At 37.1% G+C, this 12,119-nt stretch overlaps 1 protein-coding gene across 1 annotated transcript in view; it reads left to right on the top strand.

Moving 5' to 3' along the window:
* LOC123711850 (dynein axonemal heavy chain 3) overlaps positions 1-12,119 on the top strand; it is a 55,149-nt gene that overhangs the window by 12,729 nt on the left and 30,301 nt on the right. Inside the window, exons 16-28 of the mRNA XM_045664688.1 lie at positions 696-888; positions 1,476-1,702; positions 2,166-2,343; positions 2,968-3,230; positions 3,561-3,762; positions 3,910-4,080; positions 4,740-4,887; positions 5,337-5,535; positions 5,983-6,151; positions 8,570-8,763; positions 8,833-8,961; positions 9,287-9,488; positions 11,679-11,831. Of these exons, the coding sequence (XP_045520644.1) occupies positions 696-888; positions 1,476-1,702; positions 2,166-2,343; positions 2,968-3,230; positions 3,561-3,762; positions 3,910-4,080; positions 4,740-4,887; positions 5,337-5,535; positions 5,983-6,151; positions 8,570-8,763; positions 8,833-8,961; positions 9,287-9,488; positions 11,679-11,831 (2,428 nt within the window). The remainder of the gene's footprint in view (positions 1-695; positions 889-1,475; positions 1,703-2,165; positions 2,344-2,967; positions 3,231-3,560; positions 3,763-3,909; positions 4,081-4,739; positions 4,888-5,336; positions 5,536-5,982; positions 6,152-8,569; positions 8,764-8,832; positions 8,962-9,286; positions 9,489-11,678; positions 11,832-12,119) is intronic.

Consider the following 12,119-nt stretch of genomic DNA (forward strand, 5'->3'; position numbering starts at 1 on the left):
TGTTCTGTGGTGCTGTGATGTGGACTTCCCATTGAAAGAATGTACTCATCTTCTGCCTAGAACTACTGTTGATCTTCTAGCTCTAGAATATGGTGTCGTGTTAGTCGATTCATTGTTCGTTGTTGGTTATATACCATGGGACTTTTGCAATTGCTCTTAGGATCTTGTTCTGTTGTCGCTGGAGTATATATATGGTGGTATTACTTGCGCTCTCCCAGAGTTGGATGCCATATGTCCAAATGGACTTTAGGATGACTTTATATATAAGGAGTTTGGTATGTAGAGAAAGTCTTGAGTTCCTTTCTAGCATCCAGTAAAGGCTGTTGTACTTTACCTGTAGGTCCTGTTTTTTACATTTGCCTCCAGGTTAATCCACTTTCAATGTGTAAGCCAAGATATCTAACATGGTCGCTGTGGGGCTTTGATGGCTATTGATATGAGCGTTAGAGTTATAATACCATTAGAATTACACAGCCACAGATATTAAAACAATTGCTAAAAACTTTTTGTTTTGTACATTTGTTAGGAAAAAATATAATTATTTTACTATATTGTCGAAACGATACATGTGACTTATGTGATTTAATTCTACACTGTATAATGCCAAAAGGGTTGCTTTGTACGAAATCTGTCTTTTATATAAGATAATCTCACTCATTTAAAATTGTGTATGAATCATCTCGTTAATTATAAAGGTACCACGGTCCATTCCTGGGGCTGGACGCTGAGCAGATATCAGAGGACGTGGAAGCGTGGTGGAAGCTGCTGTATAAGTTGGGCAAACAATTGTTTGAGTACCCCGGAGCTAAGCGTATAGCTGATATGGTGCGGAACAAAGTCGAGAAGTTTAAAGTCCTTCTTCCTGTACTATGTGCTATTTGTAATAAGGTTAGTCATATTTGCGTCTGTTTTTCTTCCGGTATTTCGCAACTCAATTTGTCTCTGAAAATGTCATGCTTGCCTTAGTTGCATCAGTGAAACGTTACATAGTATTTAACAGAATCGGTACGGGAAGAGAACTGGCGTTGCAGTTATGCTATGCGTGTGCATTTCATTTTTTTACAAAACTTATATAATTGTAATGTTTCATAATAAGTGACAGTGATGTCTGGATCTCTTTCCTCACAGACTGTTTACCTTAACATGTCTTTGGTTTAAGTCAATCCTACAAAGTTAGTAGGTTTACAACTTGTAAAAAAAATATAATTCATGTGTTACATTATACGTAATCTTATTTTAAATTTACAGCTATTATTTATGAATACTATATTTACTGTTCGCCTAGTGGCTTCAGCGTGCGACTCTTATCCCTGAGGTCGTAGGTTTGACCCCGGCTGTGCAACAACTTTCTTTATATGTGCGCATTTAACATTCACTGGAACTGTGAAAGAAAACATCGAGTGGGAAACAGCTGGCCTTAGACCCAAAAGTCGAGTTTTTGAATTTTTTACTTTAACAACTTTAACGATAACTAGGGCATGCGTGATCGTCACTGGGCTAAAATCAGTGACCTTGTGGGTGTTGAAGTTATTCATGGACCAGACGCGACCTTAGCAGACATGGTAGAGCAAGGGGTCCACGTATTTGGAGCTCAGCTGGAAGAGATTGAACAGTATGCCTCCAAAGAGTACGCGCTGGAGAAGAACTTGTTGAAGATGAAGGAAGAGTGGGTGGGAGTCAAGTTCGAAGTTGTGCCCTATAGGTACTTTTATTTTTTCATTTTATCTTCTAAAATATCGTGAAACTCCTTATTTAATATATTTATATATATATAAAATTCCTCTCATTGACGACAACTAGGCCAAAATTACAGTTTTGTATCGTTCAGCCCGGAAATAAAACGAACAATGATAAAGGCTATTTAAGCCAACGCGTAATCTTAAAAGGAGTATTAAGAATACCTATAGCTCTAAATCACTATCATGAATTATTAAAATGTATTGAATAATTGTTATTGACCTTTCGTAAACTTTTTTCATATAGGTATTCCATATTTGGTTATATCTGTGGTATAGTTGTTTTTTGTTATATATATATATATATATATATATATATATATATATATATATATATATATTTTATACTAGCTATAAGTTTTACAATAATACAAAATATAATAAAATTTCAACATTACGTGAAACTTTAACCGGTTAAATCTATTCCAGAGACACAGGAACCTTTATCCTAACAGGCCTGGATGACGTCCAACAACAGTTGGATGACCACATCCTGAAGTCTCAGACCATGCGTGGTTCACCCTACGTCAAGGCGTTTGAAGCTGACATGGTCGCTTGGGAGGAAAAACTCATAAGTATGCAGGATATACTGGATCAGTGGTTACAGGTAATTACAATATTTATAAGGCCAGAATCCATTTAATAATAAAAATGCAATCACATAACATTTTAACAGCATGTTTACTTGTGTATTTTTTAATTAATAGTTTTGTTATAATCTTCAGTATATGTCTAGGTATATATAAAATCAATGATTAATTTCCTGATTTATTATTATACATATTGTTAAACTTGACCGAATTAAAACTATATTTTGAATGCCTATTTGTTTGGCTTAACTGACAAAAATAAAATAAATTAATCAGTGGCGCTTCAACCTTTTTAGTTCTGGGCCTTTCTGTATCTGTTTCGTTATTATTTGGCTGCTGTGCCCGACACACCCCGTCGACTTTTGGGGTCTAACGCAAGCCGGTTTCTATACGATGACTTTCTTCACCGTTCGAGCGAATGTTTAATGCGCTCGTAGAAATAAAGTTTGCTAGTGCACCGCCGGGGATCGGGCCTACAACTTCAGGGAGGAGAGTCACACGCTGAAGCCACTTGGCTAACACTGCTCCTGGTTTCACTAATATTGGAGAAATATTATCAGACAAAGTGGTTTGCCCATACTAAACTAGGGGCAGTTACTTTTCGTCTTACTTGTGAATTTAATATATGTTATCAATTCCAGTGTCAAGCAACATGGATGTATCTAGAGCCGATATTTTCATCCGAAGATATAATGCGACAAATGCCCACCGAAGCGAGGAACTTCAGAGATGTGGACAAGGAATGGCGAACGATAATGGCCGCGACGCAAAAGGACCCAATGGTTCTAAGTGCTACTGACTTCCCGGGTCTTCTTAAGAAGTTACGATACAGCAATGCCCTGTTGGATGACATTCAGAGGGGATTGAATGACTACCTTGAAAAGAAGAGGCTGTTCTTCCCTAGGTAAGACCCCTTGGTGTTCAGTTTATTTACACAGAGAGTGTTCAGAAGAGTTGTTCTAACAAAAACCCACGGCTGAGTTTCATCATCCGACGTCGAGGCAGAATGCGAGTTCCACCCATACACCTCCTGCCTCCTGTTCTATAAAAAAATGTTTTTTTTTATTATCATAAATCAAGTCCGATATTTTGTTGTCAAGACAAGGTCCTTATATAATATTTGTAATGTTCAAGATGTTATTGATTTAACACAAATGTATTGAAGGACGGTTAAAATTACTGCGTTAACATTGACAATACAGACCATGGTAATCCATTTCTACAATAATTTTAGATTCTTCTTCCTATCTAACGACGAGCTACTAGAGATCTTGTCCGAAACGAAGGACCCAATGCGTGTCCAGCCTCACCTCAAGAAGTGCTTCGAAGGCATCTACACTTTGGAGTTCAACGCTGCTGGAGAGATTACTGGCATGACATCTTCTGAGGGCGAGGTCGTGACGCTGTCCACGAGTATTCAACCTGCTGATGCCAAAGTCAGTACTGTAACTTTGGGAAAATAAACTACTTTTAACTTCAATTCACTCGGGAGGTTAATTTGTTTCAAAAGTTTCTTTGAAATATTTGTACCAAAATATGATATCCAATTAAAACAGTCTAGTCATTATTCTTTCTTATTCCAGGGCATGGTAGAACGCTGGCTCCAACAATTAGAGCAGCAGATGATAGTGAGCCTTCGGGACGTATCCTCAGAGGCGATTACCGCGTATCCTACATCTGAAAGGACCGAGTGGGTTCTTTGCTGGCCAGGGCAAATCGTACAGGCCGGCTCCTGTGTTGAATATACCTCAGAGGTAAGTTTTTTAAGGCTAGAAGACTATGCAGTTGTACAATTTTGCAACATATAAAAAAATCCTGTAAATTTTACCTTCTGTGTTTAGATTATTGACTGTTTAAAATAACATGTAACATTAGAATTCATTATAAATTTGCTTTGTATACAATGGTAATAATAATAATATAGCTTTATTTTATTCCCTAAAAATACATACACATATACGACACAAGACTTAGCAGTAGATAAGTATTTATATTTATATAGAAGAACGGGTGAAATCCTGTTCCACGGCATTCTTCAATTTAGGAATGCTCATGCGCCTTTGGTATTCCTGTTGTGCAGTGAAATATCCCATAAATATTACATATATAGTTTATAGAGAAACAGTTGCCCGCTTTAGCTTAGTATTCATAGAATTTAAGAATTTCTTCTTGAGAAGAGTCTGGCCTGGCCTGGCATGGCATGACATGCATCGTCTTCTATAATATTTCCTCCTAATCGGCTTACCTCGCATAAACTGACATATAAGAGCTGCTTTTAATTTAATAAGTTTAGGTTCTATTGATATTGACCTCGCGTTGAATGTGCAAATATTTTTTTTACAAGTACAATGAAACTACATATAAATTGTAGCTTGTTAAGAAATTCCTATAACATAAAATATTGTTTAATCAGGCGATTGAAGCGATCAAGAGCAACAGTCTTCCCGAATTGATTGCGCACAGCACAGAGCAGATCACGGGATTGGTTTACCTTGTGCAAGGAGATCTCGAACCTGGGAACAGAATCACCGTCGAGGCACTGATCGTACTCGACGTACACGGTAACGTGTACGAATTTTAACATAAAAATACTATTCGTAAATGTTATGATGATGATCTCAATCATTATTAAAGATACGTGTGCTTGGTTTCATTATTACAAGTTAGTAATATCAAATAAACCAAGGAAAATTCGCAGAATTACCTATTTGAATATGATTTGATTTATAGTTAACAATAAACAATTTGTAATAATAAAATAGGAAATGCATATTTAGTTGGTATTCTTGTTGTTTGCCTAATGGTTTCAGCGTGCCTCCCAATCTGTGGTCGTAAGTTCAAATCCTGTACTAACATGGAAACCGGCAAGCAATAGACTTAAAGTCGAAGGCGTGTGTCAGGCACAAAGGGCTGATGACTGCTTACCTATTAAAAATCTTAGACCCAGACCTAAAAGGCTGTAGGGCTACAGGGCATAAAATATTGGGACTGAATGAATATTTCCTTGCAGGTCGTTCAATTCTAGAAGAGATGGAAGAACATGGAGTTAGAGAAATAACAGATTTTAATTGGATCTCTCAATTGCGTTACTACTGGCGGGGTGATCGCATGACCTGCTCCATGATCACTACAGATGTTGAGTATGGGTTCGAGTACCTTGGAAACATTGGCAGACTCGTCGCCACGCCGCTTACTGATAGGTGTTATAGGTATAAACGATTTTGGAATAGGTTTGCAGCAGGTAAAATTAAGACATTTATTTTGAATATGGAGAAATTGTGTAGCAAGGAAAGATCTGGAGCGGACAATCTGTTTCCACCAGTTTCTGTCTACTGCCTTTCTTATTATCTCTTATTATTGTGTACAAATTTGAGGACGATAACTCTTGCTCTTGATCGGTCAATCTGGTTGGTGAACGGCCACGTGTTTAATTTCCTTCAGTGCTACCAACCACGATCAGTTTCTCCAAGTCCTCATCGCCTCTGGGCATTGTATGGCCGAAATATATTTAATATAATTCGTTGTCGGCATATGGTAGACAGGCGAGTCCGAATATGGAGTTGGGTCGAGATTGACGTTTTGATATTTGATACGCTTCGCTCGGTCAGGCACTCTCTGTAATTTTCTACATGTTTTAACTATTTGGATTGTATTAGGACCCTTATGAGCGCCCTTAAATTGAACCTGGGTGGAGCTCCCGAAGGCCCAGCTGGAACTGGAAAGACTGAAACAACCAAAGACTTGGCCAAAGCTGTCGCCAAGAAATGTGTAGTATTTAACTGTTCCGATGGTTTAGATTACAAAGCCCTCGGAAAATTCTTCAAGGTATGTTGATTTTGTGTACTAAATCATAGGTAGGTAATTATAGTATATGTTACGAAAAATTATTAACAATAATTAATAAAAAAATTATGTCAATATGAAGTGAAAGTTTCACTTCCTTCCTTTCCTTTATACGGCGTTAAAAAGAAATTCTGTCACATTTTTGGTGACGCGCAATATTTTTGGGTTACGCGTCACATTTTTTCCGTTACGTCCCATCTTTTTCTTGTCCCTACCATGGTTGATTCAAGAGATTCAAAGCCATGAATAACAAAAATATATAATAACGATAACATTGATAGTAATAAATCTATTAGAATTAATGAAATTCTGTAATAATCTTAGTAGTAATAAGGTAAAATGAAATAGTTTTATTATTTGTATCCATGTCTATGATAATATTAGGTCCTTACATATGAAATTGGCGTTTTGTATGGGAGGAACAAAAAGTCGAATATTTTTAAATATAATATATTTAATTAATCAAAGTATGAAGCATTGTTTTCTATGCACTTTTGCCATCTCATAGGTAGTTCATTGATCCCTTTACTTAAAAAAACAGTCGGACGGGAATCAACAAGATCTGTGAAGGCGATTTGGACTGCCCCATCAGAGTTAAATTTTTTTTTGCAAGAAGTTGTCCAAATTTCGAAAAAAATGGTAATCTGATGGAGCAAGGTCCGGGGAGTACAGAGGATGTCTTAGACATTCCAATTGAAGTAGCAGTGGCGTGGAGCGATTGACCAGCCTAGGTTGTTTAGCCGCTAGCTTTTCTATCATGGTTTGCAATTGCTGACAATAGACATCAGCCGTAATAGTCTGGCCAGATTTGAGAAAACTGCAATGAACAATACCGGCACTAGTCCACCAAACGCTAACAAGTAACTTTTTTGGGGTTAATTTTCGCTTGGGGGCAGGATTTGGCTGGCTGGCCAGAATCCAACCATTGCGCTGAGCGCTTCCGATTATCGTAAAGAATCCATTTTTCATCACAGGTAATGATTCGGTTTAAAATACCTTCATTATTGTGCCGGTTTCGTAATGTAACGCAGCAGTCGACGCGCGTTTGCCGGGTTGCTTCAGTCAATTCGTGGGGTACCCACCTTTCAAGCTTTTTAATCTTCCCAATTAGTTTCAAGTGAATTAAAACAGTTTTATCACTAACACCGCAGCCTGCAGCTAACTCGGACGTGGTTTTCGATGGATCCGCTTCCACACTTCAATACTTCATTATCAACATGGGTCTCAAGCCGTCCACGGGGCTTGTTCTGCAGGTCGAAATTTCCAGAACGAAAACGTTGGAACCAAAAACGAACTGTGTTTTCTTTTGCAACATGACCGCCATACACATCATTCACCCTTCGAGTCGTTTCCGCAGCACTAGTGCCACGGCGGAACTCGTACTCGTAAACAATGCGATACTTTAAGTTTTCCATTTTGTAAAATGAGTGACGCAAACAGAAAAAAACAAATCAATGACGGTCATCGAAGCACAAATACATGAGTAAATAGCTGTACAAATTTGAATTTGAAATTCCTAACCAAAGAGGAGGTATTTGAGGTCAAAGTGGCAAGTACGACAAAACGCCAATTTCATATGTAAAGACCTAATAAAAGCATTTTGTTAACCTTTATCTTATTTAACTTTATTTAACCAATCTCTATAAAATTGCATACAGTAGATAATTTTTCGAAAAATAAAGTCATAAAGAAGTTTGACTTCTTATGTGTGTACAATAGTACACGCGCATACTTTTTTTAGAACGAAAGGTACAATTACTGCAGATAGATAGTAAACTCTAGTGGGCATAGATATACTAGACTCTTTTGAATAGGCTGAGCTCCGACAGCTTACTGATAAAGACACGGCTAAAGCTGTATATCATAGATACTTTCACTACGTTATGTCGTACGGTATTTTAATGTGGGGTGCTGATGCAGAGGTTCAATCCATATTTGTGCTGCAGAAGCGGGCTGTTCGGGATATTTGTTGTGTTTCCCCAAGGGAGTCGGTATCTTAAAACCTTGTTGTATGTATGTACAAAAAAACGATTTTAAAACAAATGGTGACTTTCATCAGTATAATACTCGAAAACTCGAACAGAACAGTTTAAGCGTACGACCAATCAGGCCCTAGAAGGTAAACCACTCCTTATATAGAAATTGTATTCATTTTTACAGCAAACTAGAGATTAGAGACCAAATTAGAGAATTATCACTATATAAATTCAAAGCTTTCGTTAAATGTAAATTAATCAATAAAGCTTTTTATAAGTTTGACGAATATTTAAATGATCTGGGATGATTTGGGATTGATTTCTCCAGTTCAAACAATTTATATGACTCATAACTCGGCGGTAAGTTTGTAATTCTTCGCTAACATTGACTTTGACTTTATTATTATTATTGATAATTCCTCAGGGCCTTGCTCAGTCAGGCGCATGGGCCTGCTTTGACGAGTTCAACCGTATCGAGCTGGAAGTGCTGTCAGTGGTGGCTCAGCAGATACTCTCCATCCAGCTAGCGATCTTACGACGGGATAAGCGGTTCATCTTTGAGGGCACGGAGATCAGCCTCAATCCTACCTGTTCTGTCTTCATTACTATGAATCCGGGGTAAAAGTCTTCTAAATCATTCGTTTTTTTAGGTTACCATGTGTAAAAACTGTTGAATGTGCATTTCAGATATGCTGGACGTACAGAATTGCCAGATAACTTGAAAGTGCTGTTCCGTACGGTGGCCATGATGGTGCCAGACTACGCGATGATTGGAGAGATCACGCTCTACTCCAACGGATTCGTTTGTGCTGGACCGTGAGTTAATTCTTCATAAATAGGGTTATCAGATTGACCTGTATGTATGTGTTATTGTTGGAATTGGTTATTTTTTAGTTTAAACAAGCACGTGTGCTAAATTTCGTAAGTGTATATGTTTGTTTCGGAATGCCTAGACTAGAAGTCTAGCGATGATTTTGAATCTATCTGATTCTCCTTATTCCAAATAAGGTAATACTCCATATTTTTGAAATACGAAAAATGTATATCTGGAGGCAATTGGTTGACCATTTATGTGAAGTCGTTTTAGTTTTCCTTTATTATTTGTGTCGGACTGAAATAATTAACATAAAAAATATTTTAGATTGGCTCGTAAGATAGTCCAGGCGTACAAACTATGTTCGGAGCAGTTATCTTCGCAGAATCATTACGATTATGGAATGAGAGCGGTGAAGTCTGTTCTACTCGCGTCTGGGGCTCTCAAGAAGAACTATCCTGAAAAGGATGAGGCCCAACTTGTATTAAGGGCCATTATTGACGTCAACATGCCAAAGTTTTTGTCACAGGTACTGTAAATACAAAGTTTTTATGAATGATGCTAACAAGTATATTATATATTCTTTAGTGCAGAGTATAGCCAATTCAAAGGAGAGCGGTGGTTCAGTCTCTTGCCACAACAGCCTTTTAACAAGAAACGTATGTTGGCTATAGTAAGGTATCCTATTTTAATCCTATGTAATTTAATGTAATCCTATTTTATTGTTTTCCTGTGTTTTTTTGGAATTGTTTTAGGAGTTTGTCACTACGTAAAATTAAAGGTACAGATACAGGTATCGAAGGCCTCCTCCAATTGGCTGCATCTCTCTCTGTTTTGAGATAACTATAATGACCTATAATGCGTACTTCATTTTTTTGCTGCTGACCGATACAAACGTTGAAGTCTCCCATCAGAATCAAGATTTTGTTGCTTTGATCAATAGCGTGTTGGATTTGGTCGTAAAACAACGACATCCCTGTATCATTAGTGTCGCTAGTAGGAGTATTGGTGCTTGAATAATTGAAAAATGTGCGTCTACAAAGACTAAATTTAGGACACATACTCATTTTGATTGATTGATTTTGACTGATGATTGCTATAAAACTATCAAAATATGGTTTTAGGTTTTCCTTATTTGAAAACCGACGCCATAAAACCCTTTAGTTTGGCCGTAGTGACAAAAAAATATGCTCTTGGTCTTCCAATATATTATATGCTATTCTTCGAATCTCAGAAAGCCCGATGATATCATACTTTATTTTTGAAAAAGCTTCTTTAAACTCAATAAGTCTCTCATTTGAAAGAAATGATCTTACATTGTACGTGCAGATAAATAGAGAATGGAGTGGAGGGTTGTGGTCTGGCTCTCCCGCGGGGACCGGCCGTGGTGGGAGAGGTGGAGAGGGCGCAGGTTATTGTTATTGTATTATATTATTTGTGTCAAATGGGATTGAGTTGCGATGGCATTTGGAGAGCAATGTGAAGTGGTTGATTTAGCTAAGCAATTTTCTGGATATATTTTTTTTTGCTGTAACTTTCTCGCGTGCTGGTAAATAGTCTTATTTATTTTATGGTTGGTTCTCGACGATTCGGGAGATTCTGACGGACTTCTCTTATTTTTATCCGTTCTTGGTTTTAAAATTTGTTGGTTTCGGTTGTTCAACCATACTATTTTGTCATATTTAAGGATCGCCAATGTCTCATGTTTTCTTTCTTTGCTAACTTCAATTTGTAATTGTTTTCGTTTATTGAGAACATCTGGAGGGAAGTCTTCCTTTATGTAGCATGGGGTAGAATCTAATGTTTTCTTATTTTTTTGGATATAAACTTTGAGTCCAACTGTAGAAAACGTTAGGACTATTGGTCTGCTTTTTCTGCTCTTTTATCAAGCCTCCTAACACATTAAAATATTGTTTATAAACTCTGTTTTGTAAGTCGCCGTAAGTTTTCTCATTTTCTTCCACTCCAAAAAAGAGTAGATTTTTCCTCCTAATTGTTCTCTCTAACTGGTTAATTTTTATTAGTTGTAATTCCATTTTTTTTTCCAAAAGTTCATTTTTGGTTTCTAGATGTTTAAATTTTTCATTTATATTACGGTTGATAGTTTCTATTATATCCTCTTTCATTTCCTGTATATCAGTTTTTTTTTGATTGATTGCTTTTTGTATTGCCTCTAAAATACTTTTTATTTCCTCTATATTCTATTTATTATTATATTATTTTCTAGATACTTAACTCTGCATTTTATCAATATTTAATTACAAAAAAAGAAAAAGAAGATTAAGACAAAAACTGGTCTGGGTCTGGTCTGGGCCTCAGATTTCTGTATCTGTTTCATGATCATTTGTTAATCGAAAAGGTAAGTAGGTGATCAGCCTTCTGTACCTGACGCACGCCGTCGACTTTTTGGGTCTACGGCAAGCCGGTTTTCTCACTATGTTTTCCTTCACCGTTTGAGCTAATGTTAAATGAGCACATAGAATGAAAACCCATTGGTGCACAGCCAGGGATCGAACTTACGACCCCATGGATGAAAGTCGCACGTTGAAGCCACTAGGCCAACACTGCTCTTTCGTAAGTAAAACGTATAGAATGAAAACCCATTGGTGCACAGCCGGGGATCGAACTTACGACCCCATGGATTAAAGTCGCACGTTGAAGCCACTAGGCCAACACTGCTCTTTCGTAAGTAAAACGTATTTTGCTTGCTCATTTGCAGGACGTGCCATTATTCATGGGTATCTATTCTGATCTCTTTCCCGGAGTGGAAATACCCCAACCGGACAGAGCTGAACTCTTGAAGTGTATCAATAAAGAACTGGAAAAGCGCAACCTGCAACCAACGGAATGGTATTTGGAGAAGATCATACAGGTGGGTTTTAAATCTACACTAAGCAACTTTTATTTATTAAATTATTCAATCTAATGTAAATGTATAACTTAGTTTTAGTGTTTTTAATTAAATACAAAAAATAAGAAGTCACACTTACAAATGGCGTGAGTGGCTAATATTCTTGATTGTAATTTTAAAGAACTTTATTTGTCATTACAAAAAAATATATTTTTATTTACATGAGAAACTTAATATATACGGACGAGATACACGTTGCGATCCGTCCTAATTTTAGCCTACTAGGTTCATCCTGATATGTACATTTAA

Source organism: Pieris brassicae, chromosome 7 (genome assembly GCF_905147105.1).
Source record: "Pieris brassicae chromosome 7, ilPieBrab1.1, whole genome shotgun sequence".
In the NCBI taxonomy this organism is placed as follows: domain Eukaryota; kingdom Metazoa; phylum Arthropoda; class Insecta; order Lepidoptera; family Pieridae; genus Pieris; species Pieris brassicae.